Below are 21,927 nucleotides of genomic sequence, written 5' to 3' on the forward strand. Positions count from 1 at the left end.
TCAAAGCTAATAACAGGTATGCATCCACAAGCACGCGAAACCAGGAAAACAAAAGGCGAGAAATCACAATCAGATTTTGTGACAAGTTGTATTATGGTATAATTAGGAAAACAATAACACGCGAAACGTTCTACAACCGATTTTTGCACAATGGGCGGTAGCTGCGTTTGATTGTCCATGGTCCTTTCGTACTCGTTCTTGTGGCTTTTTTCCCCAACAGCAACAACAGCAAAAAACGCTTTCGCACTTGGAGGTAGATGCAAAACATGGAGGGAGAGTCACTGTTTGTTGAGGTATTATATATTGTTTTTTTTTTTTCAACTGCTTACTTTCGCTGGAGGCAGTCTCATCAGTTCTTCATCCTCCGGTGAAGTCGACGTATCTTCAGGTTTCCTTTAAAAAATAAATCACCCTTTTTTAATTACCAAAAAACAACGGAGAAGGAAGTGGAACTTCAATAATAATAAAACTTCCATGCAGAGACAGAATAGGTTAACGAAGGAAAGGGAAATTCCTTCACCTGCCAAACCGGTCAGCATCATCGACAGTCTCAGGCAGGTTTCGACCCTTAGTCTCCGGCTGGAATAAGGCCATGAAGCTGGTCACGAGGCCAGTCACTCCAAACACAATCTGTGGGAGGGCTGGGCCCCATCCCCCAGTTATAAATGTATTCTTTGAAAAATAAAATAACATCATAATTTTACATTCTGAAATAATAAAATGCTTCCATTTTTTTCAGCTATAGAGACTCTCGGATGCTTAGACTATGAAGATATTCTCTGGAAGTGGATGTCCGCTAGCATGTGGGTGTCGCCACCAAACTTACAATTATTATTGCAGTACATGAGATTTACAAACAATTTCTTTAACATTGTTTATTTGTACCTTTTGTCGCCAACCGTTAAATTCTTTCTGTGAGGCTTATAATACGAGATGTATCATGCGTCGCTTCTATATGATCAGCAATGTGTAAATATTATTAACCCTAATTTCATCGCCTCACCAAGTCAGCAACGTAAGGTGATGCCAGGGCTCCTAGTCGAGACATCATGGAGCACGAGCCCAGTCCGAAACTGCGGAACACTGTGGGGAACAGTTCCGGTGACATGATGTACATGGTAGTTATGGCAGACCTGATGCAGAAGCGCCCAGCTAGTGACAGGCCTCTTAAGATCCAGCCTGCAACACAACAGAAAACATTGCGTGGATTCTGTTCTCGTTGTGCTTGTGTTGCATTTGCGTTTTCTGTAGCAGGGGTTGTTAGTCAAATTACACAATTTAAAACATAATATTGAAGAATAAAGTATTCAGTATTTAAGATAGCATCCGGGTAACATAAAATAATGGTAACATATCGATACAACTCTATGTACATTCAAATACGTGGATGTAGGTTAGTGATTCTACTTACTGCTTCCACCTAGTAAAACTGGCAGAATGGTGGCCGTGCAAGCAACCCCTCCCAGGGCGGTAACTCCGACCAACAGAATACGCCTCCCCGCCCGGTCAACAAGAAGCGCGAAGAAGCCAACACTCAAGAGGTCCACGATGCAAAGGAGAGTGAAGTTGAGGAAAACATCGCCACTCATGTTGGACACATTGAGCATCAGACCGTACATACACATCATGAGGAAGATCCTGATGAGATCACGAATAGGTTGTGAGAGGAAGTTATCAATCATTCAAATTCTGTAGAATTTAATAAGAACAGCAATAGCCATCCTCTCTCTCTTTCTCTCTCACCAACGTACAGGCGCGCTCTTGCGCATACATACACACAGAGCAGATTATAACATTTAACATTTAACATTTACAGACATACTAGGACGGCAGTAAGAAGGTTAAAGTTACCAGCTCAGGTACACGAGGGTGTAGCGAACAAACAACCGCGGGCGACGAAATAGTTCCAGAGGGCTGACTGTTTTGGATTTAGAAGTCTTAGGCACAGCCTGGTCGATTGCCTTTAATAGTTCCACTTGCATAGTCTTCGGCAAAGAGACTCCATTAACCCGCGCGATGGCATCGATAGTCTTTTGAGCTTCTTTATGTCGGCCCTTGGACACCAGCCATCTGGGGGACTCGGGGATGAAGCTGCACAGACAAGCAAGTCACCATTGTTATAGACAAGCAGACAGACTGACCCAAACGAGAATAAGAACGAGTTGAAAAGTAGTCTGGATGTACTTACAAGTAACCGATGATCACGGGAAGGCAGAGTGCCGCAAGGCCAGCCTGAAAGTACTGCCAGTCTCTTGTCAAGTAGGCTATTAGTGTGGCTACTATGGTGCCAAACACTCCAAACAAATTAGTTGCCGTGGAGGCCAAACTGCGATGTTTTTTTCCCAGTAGTTCCATGCCTAGGAAAAGAAAGGAAAGGGAGAGATAAAGAAAAAAAATACCAATAATAGTTATAAGGGTCTTCTTGTCTCTTCGGTTCAATTAACATTTCACTTTCTACTTTCTCGATTTACAAAATCAAATGCTGTTTCATAATGACACTAAACTGTAGATTATTTTGATTCGTAACTATTTGGTTAACCAAAGTAGTTAAAACTAAAGTAATACCTATAACGTAAGTGCAGAGGTAGGAGCCCGTGGTAGAAGCTCCTATCAGGAATCTGAAGATCATCAGAAGCGGAAGGTTGAAGGTGAACACCAGGCCAACGGAAGTGCCAGCCATGACTAACATCATAAGAGTGTAAACTCCGCGTCTTCCAAAGCTTCATTAAAAGACAAAACAATTTAGAAGCTTTTAGAAACGAGTGTAACAAAATCTCTCTAATACCATGTCGAACAATGTAAAAGCCAGACATCTCACCAGACATCAACAATTTTATTCATTGTTAAAGGCCTACCCGACTGCAATTTTTTGGAAGTGACTTGGTTTCGTGCAATAAAAGATGTTTTCCTCCAAAATCTTAGAGAATAGACCAGTACTTTTCCCCCCCCCAATCAAGTTTTTGTTTTTTGAAAATCACAATTCGTTTCTTTGTCATAAACTGTTTATGCCAGCTTTTTTTTATTGATCTGTCGGCAACTTTGAGTTTAATTTAATTTATATATTCATTTCACGTTCATTGGGTTCTGTTCCTTTAGACACGTGAGTGATATTTTGACGGCGCCTGAAGGATTTTTGTATTGTACAACGAAATAACGAACGTTCTTCTTCCTTTGAGTATAGCAATTACACTTATCATTCAGGGGAAAAAAAAACTTCTACATTTTGTTAGATTCCATGTTGTTGTTAAGCTCTGTAGATATTCTGTTGTGAATAATCACAGGTAAACATGCTAGGGACAGCTATTTTGAGCGTGACCTCTCTACATTAATGATAATCCAGCTGCTGTCTACTCACTAGTCTCCAAACATGCTACTGAGAAAAGCACCGGCGAATTTTCCAGCAAAAATAACCATGTTGGAATGAGAGCGAAACAGCTGCCGTCCACAAACCAGGTTTAACTGAAAACAAACAAATCAACAAAAACATCTTTTTAAGAGGACATAGGGTATCGGAGGTAACAAATACATCCTGTTACACACTGGAGTGAATCACCAAGAAGCAAATGTCGCACAGTAATAACAGATACTTGTATCTAAAACTTTTACTCGGTCGGTCTGAAAATGTGATACTGAGTTTTAAACAACTCAAGTAAGTTACGCCTTTTTTTCTTACTGGCATTAAATAAAGATATAAAATAACATAAAATATAAACATCTGATGGATCTTCCAGAAACTGTCTCTGAGACAATCGACCGGTAGTTACCAAAAAAAAAAAATTCTTTAAAAACCCCAAACTGATTCACGCTTAGATTAATTAGACTGTTAGCTAATTTATACAAAAAATGCTTGTGACAGAGATAAATAGGATGTGTGTCCCTGTCCGTTTTTGAGTGCAGCTCATCAAGTCACATAACATCGCATTTCATTGCCCCATTTTATCCCCCAAGGACAACACTAGCGTTACGGTTGTTGCCCCACCTCCTCTATCACGTGGTTTCCCTAGTGTTGAGGGGTAGACTAGTGGTTCTCAAAGTATTTCGGACCGCGGACCACTTTACTTAAGTAAAAAATATGGCGGACCACCAATGCCTAAAAATCAGTCTGTACTATGAATTACAAATTTCAATTGCCGCATTTGTTTTATTACAATTCAAAACTAAATGTCCTTTTGTGACAGTAGTATAGTAATAAGTTGACACAAAACGACCTCGTTATTTGTAAATAAAATGTTAATGCGAGGAATGCATCACTTTAAACATCATTTTGCTGACATATGACGATTGTCAGCCGCGGACCACCTGACTTATGCCCACAACCACACTTTGAGAACCACTGGGGTAGATAATGGAGGACAGCTAACCTGGGTAACGAGCGTGGAGGAGAATTCTGACTGGTCGTACACCCACTCACTGCATTCTCGCTCCGTCGTGTTGTGTGGACTGGACGTGTGATTGCTGCTCACTCCATAAACTGTGCATTTAGAGAAGTCCCCTGTACTGGTGAGGGGAATAGACCGGTTTATGAGCATAAAGTGAAACTCATCCTGGATAGCATACGTGTCGTTGTCGTAGCCTGGAATCTTGCACCTACACAGGTTTCAAAGACATTAATTTGCCATTCTTTCACTGAAATCAAATAATGGGGAGGAAAACGTGAACTGTGCTTTACACAAAAGTTATCAATATGTTGTGTACACATTATATAGCCAAGTCACAGGTCCGAAAAAGAAAGCTTGTTGAACACAATTGTAGGACTTTACATCATGGAGTAAGGTTTGGAGATACTTAAAATAACAATCTTCAGCACAATTGAAAAGCGTGTTCATCATGAATTTTTTGGACAGTTAGATTGCCAAGCTGGCTTCCCAAAATATTACACCCTTTCAAAACACATCATGTGAAAAATGTCCATTTAACATGCACATCTAAAGTCTGTAAGAGTGCACACTCAGGTAGCAGTACCAGCCTGCATGTGCATATAAATTGTCTCAGGTTCATGTATAGTCGCTTCCACATGTTCTCATATTGCAGAATCTATTACAGCAGAAAGAATAAAACAGTGACTCACCTGTGGTCTGGGATTTTCATGGTGAAAACGGGCGACATGTTGTGCATGAGTACGAGGGCGCTCGTCAGACAAACCAGACACAGCAGCCTCTTTTGGTAGAGCCCTAACCCTCCCAGTGCCAGAAGAACTTCTTCAAATTTGACCTTTGGGGTGTCTTCCTCCTTAAGGTCCGCCATCTGTTTTCACGATTACCTTCTGCGTTCCTGTAGACCATAGAATTATACGGCTCACCCTTGGACTTTAATGTATCTGGAATATCAATATAGTTTTAAGGGGTTAAACTTATATAAATCAGTCTTACGTGTGGTAATTGAATCAGATATCTTCTGCTTGCTAGTGCAGTGTGTTTAAGTGTTTGGTTAAATCTTTCTTTTATGTCCACGAGTGTAATTAAATGAGTCGACTTTTTAATAGCATTAAAGCTAGCAGGGAAAGACGAGCAGTTAATCTGAATAACTTTTTATGTTTTAGTGACTTTACCAGGATTAGTGCAAATGTCATCAAGGGTGCTAAGGCTAATTTTCATCTCTAACGAAACAAACTGACTGAATAAAGAAAGGCGAACACTCGAGTAAAGGTGAGCGCAATCGAGGACAGTGTTTGCATCCGTCTAGACTGCATGCCAGAGAGGAGAAAATAGTTTGTTTATGTGTTGTTCTCTCTCATTCAAGTCTGTGACGTCAGTCGATCTTATCTAGTGGCCAGCTGGCGCTCGCGCTGCGCTGCGGGGCTTTGCACGTGACCTCAGTCGCTTATTTTGTGTTTTGTTTGTTTTTTCTTCACTCTTACAGTATTACATTGCAGGAAAGAGGGCGTCAAGGCGTGTTATCACAAGGTGTCCGGTGTCCTCTCCTAACCAGCAGCGAAAGGAGGGGTATGAGAAAGGGAGGTTCGAGGGGTAGGGTTAAGGGTATCCAGGAGTAGACTTTGAAAGTTGTATCTCTAGGATATATATCACCTTGCGCAGTTTCACGCCTTATGCACAGAAAAATGATAAAAATCCTATCGTAGAGCAGAGTTCACAGTTTATTATGCACGTTGCCTTTTTGGTAAGCCAAAAGTTTTCTCAATTATGAACTAGGGTAATGGGTGTTACAAAACAAAATTAACTGGGGTGGCCAGCATATCCAGTGAGCACGACTTGGCAGCTTTACAAAATAAACACCAATAATGCTTTCTGTACACAGCAAAATGCAAGAATGTTTTTAAGGATTAATTTATGATTGTAACATACAAATTAATTGTTGATTCTTTTATAATTGGTTGACTTTCCGGTTTTGTTTGTTTTATTTTGAGGGTGGGCTGTGCGCGCAGCACTTGCCTTTCGCCTGGAGCGCAATATAAGCTACCACTGACCCTACCTGCAAACTCTGTTCTAGCATGTCCTTGAGGTTTAAAAATATTGTCCGGTCAGGACAGCTCTGTTGTAAACAGTATCATGAAATTGTTTGTTTTTCAAGCGACTGATAGATAACAAAGTCTCTCTCGCTTTGTCTCGTCTCTCTCTCTCTCGATTACTTGTACGCACGCACGTGGGATGCTTCTGTTAAAATTTCGATCAGATAAAAAATTATTGATATAACTACCAAATATTAACTTCTTAGCTCAGGTTTTCCATTGTTTTGTGACTTTTCCCTAAATGATTGAATTCATGTATTTCTTACTATCCGCGATATAACAAATTTATTTTTCCTCTGTATTTAGTATCGCGCAAAATTTGTACATCTGCGACTTGGGGTGGCCTGAGGCCTGGACAAACTGTCTACCCACAAAGGGCCCCCACATCAATACATATTGAATATAAAAGAAAAAATAACGACATTATAACGTTCTGCCCAGGTCCGCCAAGAGCCTAGAGCAGCCCCTGGTTCGACTCCCCACCCCCGTCATGTTTTTATGTTTTTATTTAGATGGATGCCAATTCACTGTGAGCATCAAGAACATGTATACATGTGCTCTGTACATTCATAATGAGCAATTAATATTTACAAGTTAAAGTCTTCACATGAATGTCATGTTCTGAGCATCTCCAATACTTTGTGGTAGCCACACTCAAATCAACAAAACAGCAAAAACACTCACGTATCGGGTATTCCAACAGCAGTTCACGCTCCTCGCTTTCGGGTGTTTATATATATATGCACCGTCTGCTGTGCCCTGATTAGGCGAGGGCTAAATACGCAGTTTACGCTGACCTGCAAACAAGGACGTCGACCGGAAAGCAGACAGCCTTCACTAGTTCTTACTATGCTGTTTTCTTTAGTGCAAACAGGTTGCAGTCATCTTGTGTCATTGTCATTAATTCTCCAGTCTGTTTATTTACGTAACATCTATATCTGATTACAGGCGGTCTCCGGGTTACGAAAGATTTACGTTCTCAAGCAGCGCGCCTTTAGAATAAGTCATAGTAATCACATATCTTGCCTTTCTATGTGCATAAATAATTTCAAATGCAATTTAAATACATAAAAAAATTAAGCACAAAGTAAAAATATTGTTCCAGCATCCGTCGCTACAAATCGTTTGTCGGGGTTCAAAATTGTATATATATATTAATTATACATCATCCGTAAATCAAAATTGTTTTATCTTCCCATACAATTATCTATCAAGCTGTTTACTTTATTTCTATGACTTATTATAATAGATGTTTCGTGTAAGGAGATATTCATTGTCTTGAACGAGAGCGGAAAACAGGGAAATAAATTGTGTGACTGACGCACCGACACGGGTGACACGGATATTTCACTGAGCTGTAAACAAGACGTTTTGCTTTATCCTGCGTCACTTCACACTTGTACACACAAAGGTTTATAACATCAGATATCAACAACGCTGTGTGAACTGTGCGCAACTTCCGCTGGGAGTGGCGCGTGCATGACGCTGCTGCAGTTACGCAGATTGAAATCTGTAATATGACCTACTTTGGGAGTGTAATGAGGCCGAAGGTGGTGGGACAGTGTTATCTTGCAGGAAAACCATGCAGCCTGTGGTATAACCTTTCGAACTTTTAGTAGCTTGGCTCCAGTTGTGTGAACTTGCATGCAGTAAGCAGCCTGACCTGACATCGAGCTAGCAGTGCGTGCTGCAGCAATGGTGTTTATGATTAGATGAACCCCTTTACACTTGAATTTAATTTCAGTTTTATTTTTTAATTTTACTTCTTTTTTTTATAGAATAGACGTTTTGTGGTGGTGTGGTTAAGTGTGTTCACCTTAGAAGGTTGGATCTACCTACCTCGGCGCCAGTAACACGTGACCTGCATGAGCATATGCTCACCTGTTTTGACCAGGACCCTGGTGAGCGTTACACATAATGAACCGATGACCAGTTCATGCTCTTTAACCTTTACCTTTAATATTTCACAGAAGATAAGTGTAGCATGTGTTTCAGTTCTAAATACACACGTACATCATCTCCCACGCCTCTCCCAGGAGAGTTGCAAAGGTAAATAAAGTATGAAAGAAAAAAAAAAAAGATTTCCGACAGGAAGGAGTTCCACTTTCAGTGAAACACATTCTATTTCTCTCTCGTTGTGTGTGCACGTGCATGAGTGTCTTTGAGCAAGTAAGTTAGAATATGTAAAAAGGAAATGAAATGAGATAATAATGACAGCATTTTAATTGAAAGAATGCAGGAAATAATAAAAACTAAATTTCAGGAAATTTGATTTGACAAAAATTTAATGAACAGGCGTAGACGAAACAACAGACGTGTGTCTTATGCTGTTCAGTCGGGTTTGTGTTCCATGGTCAGGAATTTTCTCACAACCGACCTCAGAGTTCTTGGTCCTTGCTCACTTGTGGAGATCATCCTTTACCCTTCAAGACATAGTAATGCATGGGCACGAAATATGTAACTGGATAATTAAATTTAAACAAAGTGATACAATGACGGACTTAATTATTATCGTCACTTGCTGAAAACTTCTGTGTATGTGCATGCGTTCGTGCAGTCGCAAGCACCCACATACTATCTGAACTAAAAAATACATATTTAATGGAACTCAAAACTTTTTTTTATCTATCTCTTTTGTCCTCTCTCTCATACACGCACTAATTTGTGCCGGCGACAAACCCTTGCCGACAATGGAGAAGAGACCTACAGTTACTGTTCATCAGACTCAAGTTGGGAGAAGGACACGGTCTTCTCTCGGACACCTTTGCTACTCAGTGAAACCAACGTCCAAAAGTAGAAAATAGAGAGATTTACTAAATACAAGTTTATTAACGCCATTTAATTTTTGATTGACATATTTTTTTTAGCAAATAATTGCTTTCCCACCTGCCGAATTCAGCAGCCTCTTTCACCGTCTCAGGCAGACTTCGACCTTTGGTCTCTGGCTGCACCAAGGCCATGACAGCTGTCAGTATACCGGCCGCGCCGAACACAATCTGGGGTAGTGCTGGTCCCCATACCCCAGATATCAAGATATTCTGGTGGGTATAACGAACGACAAACTAGTATTCTCTTTTTATTGGATCTTATTTCTTTAAATTATTTTTTTAATCTACCTGCACTACCACTATCCCTTTATGTCCATTTTATCATTCTGCCGAAAAACCTACTGAGCAATACACTTTTTTCATCAGCAACTCTGCGAAATGAGGTTTCTAAAAGCTCTTTGTTCTAAAAAGTACATGTCTCCATGCTGTTTCATTTAAAACATGTTACGATAACGAAAAATTGTTTTAGTCAGTCCTTCACCATACTAATGGATGTCAGTCCTCAATAGGTCCGTAGTTATGAAGAGAGGAAAAACTTAAGTTTGAAAGTATGTCAATATTTATGTTGGCCGCTTTACAGTTAACACTTCAATGTGGATATACATTTATTCTTTTAAGGTAAAACATTGGTTAAAGACGATATGTAAAGTCCGCAAAAAACGTTCTTAAATTAATCTTTCTAAAACAGATTTATGTTTTAGCAATGTCTTACTTTCATAGCTAAATATTTCTTAATAAACTCATGTAATACCGAAAGTAAATACATGTGTATTGGTTATGAATTTTTTCCCCCTAATTTTTCTATTTTCATAACCGTATGACATTCAATAAGTAGACAAATAAGGACAATATTTAACTAAGTTTTTTATACCAACGTCAATCAAGTCTTTACCAAACTTAGTCAAACGTGTTTCACCAACTAAGAAACTTTAGTCACTGTGGTGCTCACCAGATCAGCGATATATGGTGAGCCCAGAGAACCAAGGCGAGCCATCATGGACGAAGAGCCAAGTCCAAAGCTGCGGAGCACTGTAGGGAACAGCTCCGGTGACATGATGTACAGAAGCCCGAAGGAACACGATAAACACAGACGTCCGAAGAACGACAGGCAGCGCAAGATCCAGCCTGCACGCGCACCACCCACAAAGGTGTGTAAATAGTTAGGAAGGCATGCCCTTGTTTACCATACAAAGCTCGTTTTATGAAGAGCATGAGAGCACTGAGTGAGCTGGTCAGTACATGCAAAAACAACACTCTTCACGTCGTCCTCATTATTATAACCATATTAAAATCAAGTTTGTTTTTACAAAAGAGTTTTAGTAACAGGCTGTGGAGGAAAGTTATTAAGACGGAAATAGGCATTATGACAATATGAAGAACTACAGCATTTACTTCCTTGAAAAGGAAAATAAAATGTTGGGGTTTTTTTGTAAAAAAAAAAACAAACTTCGAGATATACATACTATTTCCACCCAAAACAACAGGTAGAGCTGTGGCTAGGCAGGCCACACCACCAACACCAGAGGATGCTATGAGCAAACACCGCCTGCCCAACCGGTCAACGAGGCCAACGAAGGCACCAACACTGACGAGGTCGACGAGACACATGATAGTGGAGTTCAGGAAGACGCTGCCGCCCATGTTGGACACGTTGAACATCAGGCCATACATACACATGACGATGAGGATCCTGTAGTGTAGAACTGAGATGTTTAGAAATCAAATGATGCACAGCTAGAAATCATAACTAAGTTTCACCTCCCCTTGATTAAAAAAAAAGCCATCTGACTGGTTCCATACATGACACTATGGTCTTACCAGCTTAAATACAGAAGACTGTAGCGCACGAACAGTCGAGGAATACGAAAGAGAGCCACAGGAGTAACCGCCATTTTCTTTCGCTCTTGTAAGTCAGAGTTGTCAATCGCTAAAATTGTAGGGGGCGCTGATTTGCCATTGACGCGTGCGATGACGTTGATGATTTTTTGTGCTTCCTCGTGTCGACCTTTAGACATCAGCCATCTTGGGGACTCGGGGATAAAACTGCAGGCGAAGACAAATATATTACACGTCTTTTTTAACACATTCAGACCAGAAAGATCGACTGATAGACATTCGTGCACGTAGAGATGTATTGGGACATATTGACAGAAGAACTTCAGAGATATAGTAATTCCCCCTTTTTATGCTTACAAATAACCGATGATAACTGGTAGACTTGGTACTGCAAGACCAGCTTGAAAGTACTGGGCATTCCTAGCGAGGTACGCTATCAACACAGCTACCAAATATCCGAAGGATCCAACCACTGAAAATGCGGTTGAAAACCATTTTCGCTCTTTTGGTCCTACTAGCTCTGTGCCTGAAACAGAAAGAAATTGGAAAATCTTGAACTGTTTTTAGTTTTTCAAAAGGAAAAAACAAGCAAGTGAACTAGTAATATATATGTATATATTGTTTGAGATAAGAGGTCATGACATACCTATAACAAAACAGCACAGATATGCTCCTGTGGTTGCGGCGCCAATGAGAAATCTGAAGACGATTAGAATGGCAAGACTAGATGGGAATACAAGGCCAACGGCAGATGCTGCCAGAACAACCACAGTTACCGAGTAGACACGGCGCCTGCCAAAGCTGCAATGCCAAAGAGAACAAAATGATCTTTTCCAGGGTTTTCTAACTGAAGTCTTTGTCAAACTAAGAGATCAACCTTTTTGTATTAGAATGCCAATTACACTTGAAATGCAAAAATTGTTCTAGGTTAACCATTGGTAAGCGTGTGCTATTTATATAAACAGTTGAATAGTTTGATGAAAAACAGAACAGCCGACATAGACTTAAAATAAAGACTTTTTCCGCAGTCAGAATAACCTTATTAGTTTTCTGTGAGTTGATGCATGAAGTAATAGCTTGGTCTAATCTTGAGAAAATCTCTTCTGCACACATTAATCATAGCAACAAAAAGGGAGGATGAAGACAAACAAAAATAATTCAGATACGCAAAGAATGTAAGTCTAAACAAGTTTCTTTCTTCTTCTTTGAATCCGGTCTGTCGTACTTACTAGTCGCCAAGTGCACTGGTGATTAGGGCGCCAAAGAATTTTCCTGCCGAAACGGCCATGGTTGAGTGAGAACGATATATCTGAGAGTCGCAGACTAGGTTGAGCTGAAAATTTTTTACAATTAACAACTTTCGTTAAAAAACTTTATGTACATAACTTGAAAAAATATACATTTGTTTACATACAATTATTTTAAATATTATAAGGCAGTAACAATTTCTGATAAAGCTAGCTAATTCGTTAAGATTAAAGCTTTCTATTTTTATCCACTGGTCCTTTGGGAGTCGTAGGTGGCGGCAGATGGGTCAGTGTGAGGTCTGTAATTCAAAATTTTGAAAATCTTGCTGCAGGTGTTAATCATGATTACACCGTTACATCATACAAGACAAAATACGAAGCCTAGCTCGGGTTCAGTTAAGATTGAAGAAGAAAAGGATCGCCAGAATGATACTGTCATCTGTTGATTAGTAAAAAAAAAGTCAAAAGAAACAGAGTATATATACATAATCTCACTTGTGTGACAAAGGTAGAGGAGAACTCCGATCTGTCATACACCCATTCACTGCAAGCTCTCGTGCTCCCATTGTACTGGACTGTATCGTTGTTGTCGTCTGCATCATACACCGTACATTTAGAGTAGTCACCCTTGCTATTGATGGGAATGGCCTGACGAATGAGCTGTGCGTGAAGTTCGCTTTGAATATCGTACGTGTCGTTTGGGTAGCCTGGGATCTGGCACCTGGTAGACAAAACACGGTATTTATTTCTGATCAATATATATTTACTGATACTATTATACAGAATGACGACAAACTCAAAGATACAGACAAAGTAATAATGTACAACATATCATATATCACTATGGATATAAAATAAGCCCATGTATTCATAAATATTCCTGTTCAGCTAACTTCTTTCTTCGTAGCTGTGGTGCTTTGAGAATTTCTTTATAGATTATTCATTACAAAAACAGGGAGCTAAAGGTAGATAACAGTAGCTAATAACAAAGAAGCATAGAGGCTGGACTGGATAAGTGGATGGCAATACCTGTGTTTTGGAATCCTCATCGTAAAGACGGGGGACATATTATGCATGAAGACAAGAGCGCTTGTCAGACTGATCAGACACACCAGTCTCTTCTGGTACAGGCCGAAACTTCCAGTGACTTGAAGAGCTTCCTCAAAGGTGACTCCTTGCTGTTGTTGCTCACCTGCTGACCACCACCCCCAAAAAAAAATCTGGTCTGTGTCATACTTCTTGATATAGGACAACTACTACATAACAAAAATTTATTCACTGTAAAGCTAACAATACATCCAACATGTCTAGAATATCTGATGATTTACAGAAGCCTCTTCTCAGAATCTCACATGACATATGTAATATTTGTGATGTTTCGACACAAGCAACACCAATTTAATTTTTCTCCACATGATGCTGTATGTTTAGAATATGATTTATTTATTGACAGATAGAAATCTGTTCATTCGGATTCACATGTATTTGCAAGTAGATCATTTATTTCATGACACACATATACATGGTACAAGACATTTGAGGAGCAAACAAGTACGAGCACTGATCAGAATCAGACATTACTTAGAGACTCAATTGTTTATAAAATCCTTTCTCCAATAGCATTAGCCTCAAACTGCTTTCGTGGCCTGTACTTACGATTCATCCTGCCTGTAGCCAAGTATCTCGTGATATTGTGCACAGGTCTGACTTTAGAAGGAGAGGTGGTACAGAATATTTTTTAAAAAATCTGCTTTGCGCTTGACAAAGTAAAACGTGACAAGAATGAGATTAAACTGAATCCTAGTGGGTCCGAGCCAATCTTTCTTTCTCTACTTTTTTAAAAGTCCAATGACATACTTGTTTTATGCTGTCAAGGCTAGGACAAGGCTAAAATTTCGCTCTCTTACGAGCAAAGTGTAATACAGGTGAGAATGGAAATGTGTATGTGGTTGCGTGAGCGATTGGAAGTTTCTGGAAGGAAAAATGAATACTACTGTATATATTTTGTAAACGGGTGCCAATCCTCCACTTCCCGAGAAAACACATGCGCGTGGAGAGTGGCTACTGTGCCGCAAAGCCTGTTAGGTTCAATTTTTCAGTTTTCAAAAATAAAGTCCAGTTTTTCGAAACTTAGTTTTAAAGCCGCAACTCCAATGAACTAGGGTGTGCAATTTGTTATCACAGCAATTTTTTTAAGGGTAAGCACAGTGTTTTGAGGCTGGACAAGGAACCGTTGACACGACCCCTTTGTAATGGATGCAGGACGGGCATTTTCGACGGGTATTGTAAGCAGGAGAGCACCTCGTGTGTTCTAGACATGGAATAAATGTTTTTGGTCATCGAAAGTTGTGGCGCAACCTCTGCATAGAACGGAATTCAGAGTATACACAGGGAGGACCTGTCTCAGGCATATGACTTTGTCTCACTGCCAGTCTGTGGCACTCCAGTAAGTACCTTTATGGGAGCATTTGGGAGAACAAGACAAACTTTCTGGTGAGGAAGTAAGAAAGAGAGCGTGTAGTGATTAATTTGTGTGTGTGTGTGCGTGCGCGGGCGTTGGTTCTGTCTTTCACGCGCATGAACGCAGAGAGAAAGAGTGTTCTTGTATTATTCATCTGCAAGTAGTCTTCTAGCAAATAAGCAAGTCACTGGACTGTAGTCCTGATTTGTCTATAATAATTGTGCTCGTACACTTTCAGAAATGGAAGCAGTATTGTTTTGTTTGTCTCAGAAATAGTACTGAACATCTTTCCGCCGTTCGCCAGAAATTTATACTAGATTTTAGAGTTTTTTCCCCTAAATTATATTTTGCCACAAGACAAAAAAGAGCCAGAAGCAATATGTGGGGTTAATTTTAATGTTCGAGAATACATGTAACTGGAGATGTGATCTGGCTGCCAAGTCAATGTAGTGAGAACTTCTACTTAGTCAGCTTTCACATGGGCATCTTGCACACATCAACTTACACAAGTCTTAGCTCGGTAAGTGTCCTTGTCTATTCAGTAAGTAATGAAGTGCGACACGTACATTTCTCTGATGATTTCTCAAAGACAGTGACTCTAGTAGACACCTATGCTTTCCGGGTATTAAAGCAAAGAAACAGGTACAAACTTGTACAACCGACATAAGAAAATAAGATGAACACAATACGAACACTCTTACGAATTGCAAGATTTCTTACCATCAGTCGGGTACATTTATGTTTGCATATTAAACAAATTTATACTAGATTAAAAACAAAGCTATAATCGGGTGACCGAGAATATGATTTTTACTCACAAATATAAAAATGGACAAAAAAGATAATAAAGGAAGATAAAGAGGAAGGCAAGAAAGAGAAAAATGGGTTTCTAAATAAAACTTGTGTACGTGCCTTAAGTAAATTAATAAGCATATATCTCTCATACTAATGTTGTATGGTAAGGCATCTCATTATCATAAAGTTGGTCGTCAAGTAACTACTGGATCTTTGTGCCTGCTGACACCATTTGCCTCAACTCTTCTTCTTTTATGGAACCCAGCGTGTGGTCTCTACGACACAGGAATGGATGGCAAGATAAATATAGCAGTCTAATAAAACCGATTTGTTTCACACATAGAAAAATTGAGTTGAAGAATTCATGAATGTACAGTTGTTGTCTTTGTTTATATAGTCAGTATATGTTTGATAGTAAATATGCCTAAGTGTTTAAGCATGCAATTAAAAATAAAAGAAATAGAGAAACATAATCTCGTCATTTGAAAATAATTTTATGATAACATATCTCTCGCTGAGCCACATACTGACTGACAGACAAAATTGATGATTTGATGATTTGCTTGAAGGCTCGTCTTTTGAACTTGCAAAGTCGATTTAGTCTGCCTAGTGTTTTGTGTTGGAATGTAGTTGTTTTTGTTTGTTTTTTTAACCTTCCAAACTCTGCAGCTTCTTTGACCGTCTCAGGCAGACTTTGACCCTTGGTCTCTGGCTGTACCAAAGTCATGACAGCTGTCAAGTAAACCAGTCGCTCCGAACACAATCTGGGGTAGCGCTGGTCCCCATACCCCAGATATCAAGATATCCTGGTGAGTATAAGGAACACCTAAATAGCATTCTATCTTAAAAAGATTTCTGGTTTCTTTAAAATGTTTAAAATCCACTGCCACCTTTCCTTCATGAAATATTCTTCGGAAACCTACACTAGGCAATTCATGTTTTTCCTTTAGAAGCTTTATAAAAGGAGGTTTTTAGCTCTGGTAAGGAACTTTCAGACTGAAAGAAATTTATGTGTATTTATATTTATCAAGTTGAAATATGAGCTTGATAAAGTTGATGGGATTCTTATATCTTCAGCACTTCAATGCGAAAATACCAGATTTTTTTAAAAAATAAGCAAACATTGATAAAGGACGAGACGTACTGAAATAAAACGTCTTGAATTCCATCTTCGCACAATTAGTTTGTGCTGGAGCAGTGTCTTATATTAAACTGGAGGTTATGCATAGCTAAATATTTCTTAACAAAGTCATGTAACAATGAAAGTGAATACGAAAGTGTATTGGTTATGGATATTTATTTGTCTAGTTTCAAAACCTTTTAGTCATATAGCTACAGCCTTTGATAGACCGAATTAAATCGCTAGTGGTCCTTACACTACGTTTAATGTGGACAAATATGGACGAACTTTTAACCTACTTTTTATATAACAGTCATGTAAAAACTTTATCAAACGTGTTCAAACAGTAGTCAACCTTTGTCCAGCTAATAAGAGACTGTACCCACTGCGGCACTCACCAGATCAGCGATATATGGCGACGCGAAAGAACCAAGGCGAGCCATCATGGACGAAGAGCCGAGTCCGAAACTGCGGAGCACTGTAGGGAACAGCTCCGGCGACATGATGTACAGAGTGCTGAAGGAACACGATAAACACAGACGTCCGAAGAACGACAGGCCACGAGAGATCCAGCCTGCACGCACACCACTCACAAAGGTGTGTAAATAGTTAAGAAGCATGCCCTTGTTTACCATACAAAACTTGAATGAAGAGCGAGACAGCACTGGGTGAGCTGGTCAGTACATAAAAGCACAACAGTCTTCCCGTCGTCCTCGTCATTATAACTGTAATAAAGTCAAATTTGTATTTGCGAAAGACCGCTTTTATTTAGCAGTGGATGTATTTATTAAGCGGCCAAAACAGGCAATGAAACAGAATAATGCGAAAATAAGCGCAGTGACAATATCAACAGTTGTAATATTTTATTTCTCTGTTAGCAAGTTGGTCTGGTTAAAAATTTGCAACCTACTATTTCCACCCAGAGCAACAGGTAGAGCTGTGGCCAGGCAGGCCACGCCACCAACACCAGAGGATGCTATGAGCAAACACCGCCTGCCCAACCGGTCAACGAGGCCAACGAAGACACCAACACTGACGAGGTCGACCAGACACATGATAGTGGAGTTCAGAAACACGCTGCCAGTCATGTTGGACACGTTGAACATCAGGCCATACATACACATGATGATGAGGATCCTGTAGTACAAAGCTAACATGCTTAGAAATCAAATGGCGTACAGTTTACTAGAGAGATTATAACTAGCTTTTGCCTACCTTTCTTTATCTTTATCAAAAACAAAAATATGCAAGTCTTACCAGCTTAAATACAGAAGACTGTAGCGCACAAACAGTCGAGGAATACGAAACAGAGCCACAGGATTGGCCGCCATTTTCTTTCGATTTTTTGATTCAGAGTTGTCAGTCATTAAAATTGTAGGGGGCGCTGATTTGCCATTGACGCGTGCGATGACCAGGGCCGCCGAGAGCCAGCCCGGGCCCCGGGACAGACCTCTCCGGGCCCCTTGTACTTGTAATCGTAAATTATTTTCCCAGTATATAATGTATGTTTACAATTCGAATCTCAATATCTACACTCAAACTCAACTTCTGCATGTGTAATGCTTGGGTGTTCGGTCTTAGACCTTTCTTTAAAAGAAAAAGAAAAGGAGAAGAAGAAAAAAAAAATCCACTGACCAAGGCCGGGCCCCCTTGACAGCCGCGGGCCCGGGTACACCAGACCCCCCTGTCCCCCCCTCTCGTCAGGCCTGGCGATGACGTTGATGATTTTTTGTGCTTCCTCGTGTCGACCTTTTGTCATCAGCCATCTTGGAGACTCGGGAATGAAACTGAAAATAAAGCCTAATATCTTATAAGGTTCTTTTTTTCCCATACAGACTCACCATAAAACTCACCTAATAGACATGAATGTACGCAGACATTCACAGACAAGTTGAGACTTAAAAGTCAGACAAACAGGCTTAAAGAACACAGATGTAGTTTATTTAACTTACAAATAAGCGATGATAACTGGTAGACTTGGTACTGCAATGCCAGCTTGAAAATACTGGGCGTTCCTAGTGAGGTACGCTATCATCACAGCTACTAGAGAGCCTAAGGCTCCAGCCAGTGAAACGGCGGTTGAAAACCATCTGCGCTCTTTTGGTCCTACTAGTTCTGTGCCTGAAAAAAAAATGACTGAAATATATTGTATTAGTTTTAGTCTTTTAAAAGAAATTTAGAAATAAACAAAACAAGTAAATAATTAAGGTTTGGGATAAGAGGTAATGACAAACCTATGACAAAACAGCACAGATATGCTCCTGTGGTTGAGGCGCCAATAAGAAATCTGAAGACGACCAGAATGGCAAGACTAGATGGGAATACAAGGCCGATTGCAGATGCTGCCAGAACAATCACTACAACCGAGTAGACACGACGCCTGCCAAAGCTGTAAAACGGTCAAGAACAAAATAATGTAAACAAAGATGCTGTCTATGCTGAAAGTGTACCTGCACAATTTAACCGACAAATCAACAGTCCAGAGACTTGCTTAGTTGCTAAAATGCTATTTACACGTGAAGAACACAAGATCTCGTGTGGTGTATGTGTGTACATGCGAACGGTCCGGTGGCGCAACGGTTAGCGCTGTTAGCGCCTGTCACCAATACAGTGAAGGTTGGCTGCTCTGAGTTCATTTCTCATCTCGGGCACGCTGATCTTTCTCTGCACGTGAGATCTGTTTACAGGGCTGGCTGCTTGCCGTAATATAGCCTTAGCTGCTGGCACGGCGTAAAACCCCAATTCTCCTCCCACCCCCGTGTGTGTACATGCGCGCATGTTGACTTTCCTTTGCACTAAGCTCGATTTATTGCCCAATCATAGAACTGCGAATGGCGACATAACGGGTAGAATTGTCCCGATGGTCATTTATTTCAGGCCTGAGGAGGGCGAGAGGTGTGTTAAGCAACATTCAGAAGTATTTTTTAATGGTGTGGAGCTCCGTTCTACATCAACTGGTGGCGAGGATCGTTGTTGAAGAGATAACATATCGAGGTTATGCCAGTGATGAATTCATTACAAACTGTCGAGGGTGGTCCACAGATCCAACATTTTTCTCGATTTAACTGTGTGCATTAAACAGAACCGTAATTAGACTACAAAAACTTAAAGAAGCAAGCGATTGACTAGAACCCACTAAGAGATTGTGTTATGGTATATAGCCTACACTTACGGCTCTCGGCCCCTTATATGACATTCGCCCACAAAACCCGCGAGGCCCCGGGTTTTCCTAACTGCTCAACACAAGTATTCACCTAGGTATAATATCCAGATTTTCTGCTGTAATGTGATGCCACACCGACAACAGAGAAAGGCTGAAGACAGACCAAATAATTTAAATACGTAAATAATTTAAGTTTAACAGGTTTTTCTCCTTTATATTCCGTCTGTCGTACTTACTAGTCGCCAAGTGCACTGGTGATTAGGGCGCCAACGAACTTTCCTGCTGAAACGGCCATGGTTGAGTGAGAACGATATATCTGATAGTCGCAGACCAGGTTCAGCTGAAAATTGTTTACAATCAGTTAAAGGTTTTTCTACAGAAAACTTTCCATGTCGAAAAATTACTTCAAAAATACAAAGATGTGTGTTCATCATGACATTACCCGGTAAAGATCGCCAGAATGTTACTGTCACATTTGATTAGTCAAGAAGTTTAAAAAATAATAATAAACTTCATCTCACTTGAGTGACAAAGGTAAAGAGGAACTCCGACCTGTCATACACCCATTCACTGCAAGCTCTCGTGCTCCCATTGTACTGCACTGTATCGTTGTTGTCGTCTGCATCATACACCGTACATTTAGAGTAGTCGCCCTTGCTATTGATGGGAATGGCCTGACTAATGAGCTGTGCGTGAAGTTCGCTTTGAATATCGTACGTGTCGTTTGGGTAGCCTGGGATCTGGCACCTGATAGACAAAACACGGTATTTATTTCTGATCAATATATATTTACTGATACTATTATACAGAAGAACGACAAACTCGAAAAGAACAAAATATATTAATGTACTACATATCATATATCACTATGGATATAAAATAAGCCTATGTATTCATAAATATTCTTGTTCAGCTAACTTATTTCTTCGTAGTTTTGGTGCTTTGAGAATTCCTTTGATTTTTGACAACAAAAACATGGGAACTGAAGGAAGATAAAAGTAGAGGAGACGCATTCAAAGAAGAATAGAGGTGGGCATCGATGAGTTGATGGCAATACCTGTGTTTTGGAATCTTCATCGTAAAGACGGGGGACACATTATGTACCATGACGAGAGCATTTGTCAGACATATCAGACACACCAGTCTCTTCTGGTACAGGCCGAAACTTCCTGTGACTTGAAGAGCTTCCTCAAACGTGACTCCTTCCTGCTGTTGCTCACCTGCTGACCACCACCACCACCCCCAAAATCTGGTGTGTGACACAGCTTTTGATATAGGGTAACTACTATATAACAAACACTTATCTATAGTAATTCTTATAATATCTCCAACGTATACTATAACCAATTTCTGAGAATTTACCCGAACCTTTTCTCTACACATCTCACACAACAGATGTCATGTTACTAACTTTTTATCATTTTTCCCACAGATGTTCAAGGTTCAGAACAGTATACTGTAGAGAGATGGATAGACATGTTCCAACACCACCAACACCATTTTAAGTTTCTCCCCTCGGTGCTGTATATTTAGAATATTATACTTTTATTTGTTGATAGATTTTCGTTTGCATAGCTGTATGTATGTTCGTGCAGATTCACATGTTTCTTTGCAATTAACAAGTAGACCAGTGTTTGGCTTGACATCTACTTCTCAACAACCTGTGTATGTGATCACGCAGGTATATATGGTGAGTGGCATTAGCAATCAAGAAAACATTATGAGTGCTGATCAACATCAAACATTACCATAGAGACACAACTGATTTTAAAATTCTTCCTCTTACAGCACCAGCCACAACCTGCGATTGATGGAGTGAGTGTTCGGTACTTACGATTCATCTTGCCTGTAGCCACTCAAAAATCTAGTGATATTCTGCACAGGTGTGACTTCGCAAATGGTCAGGTAGACAAGAAGTACAAAACACTGCTTTATGTAACACAAAGACGTGACAAGAATACGATTGAGCTCAGTCCTATGGACCTGATTCTGTCTGTTTCTTTTCTAGAGT

General features: G+C 40.0%; 1 protein-coding gene across 1 annotated transcript; it reads right to left on the reverse strand.

Moving 5' to 3' along the window:
• Nucleotides 1-282: 282 nt before the first annotated feature.
• LOC112566103 lies at nt 283-21,772 on the reverse strand. Its single transcript, XM_025242069.1, has 30 exons — nt 21,751-21,772; nt 20,974-21,139; nt 20,438-20,663; nt 20,153-20,256; nt 18,988-19,142; nt 18,706-18,874; nt 18,389-18,540; nt 18,011-18,221; nt 17,664-17,890; nt 17,152-17,327; nt 14,034-14,106; nt 13,407-13,569; nt 12,873-13,098; nt 12,360-12,463; nt 11,777-11,931; nt 11,488-11,656; nt 11,113-11,337; nt 10,758-10,984; nt 10,244-10,419; nt 9,353-9,504; nt 5,069-5,248; nt 4,362-4,587; nt 3,356-3,459; nt 2,566-2,720; nt 2,189-2,357; nt 1,852-2,091; nt 1,412-1,638; nt 1,004-1,179; nt 521-672; nt 283-393 (listed from the first exon to the last, which is right to left on the reverse strand). Exons 1-30 carry the CDS (start codon nt 21,755-21,757, stop codon nt 318-320), a joined length of 4,968 nt encoding a protein of 1,655 aa, XP_025097854.1. The 5' UTR covers nt 21,758-21,772; the 3' UTR covers nt 283-317.
• Between the last annotated feature and the right edge of the window lie 155 nt (nt 21,773-21,927).

Source organism: Pomacea canaliculata, linkage group LG6 (genome assembly GCF_003073045.1).
Source record: "Pomacea canaliculata isolate SZHN2017 linkage group LG6, ASM307304v1, whole genome shotgun sequence".
Taxonomy (NCBI): Eukaryota; Metazoa; Mollusca; class Gastropoda; order Architaenioglossa; family Ampullariidae; genus Pomacea; species Pomacea canaliculata.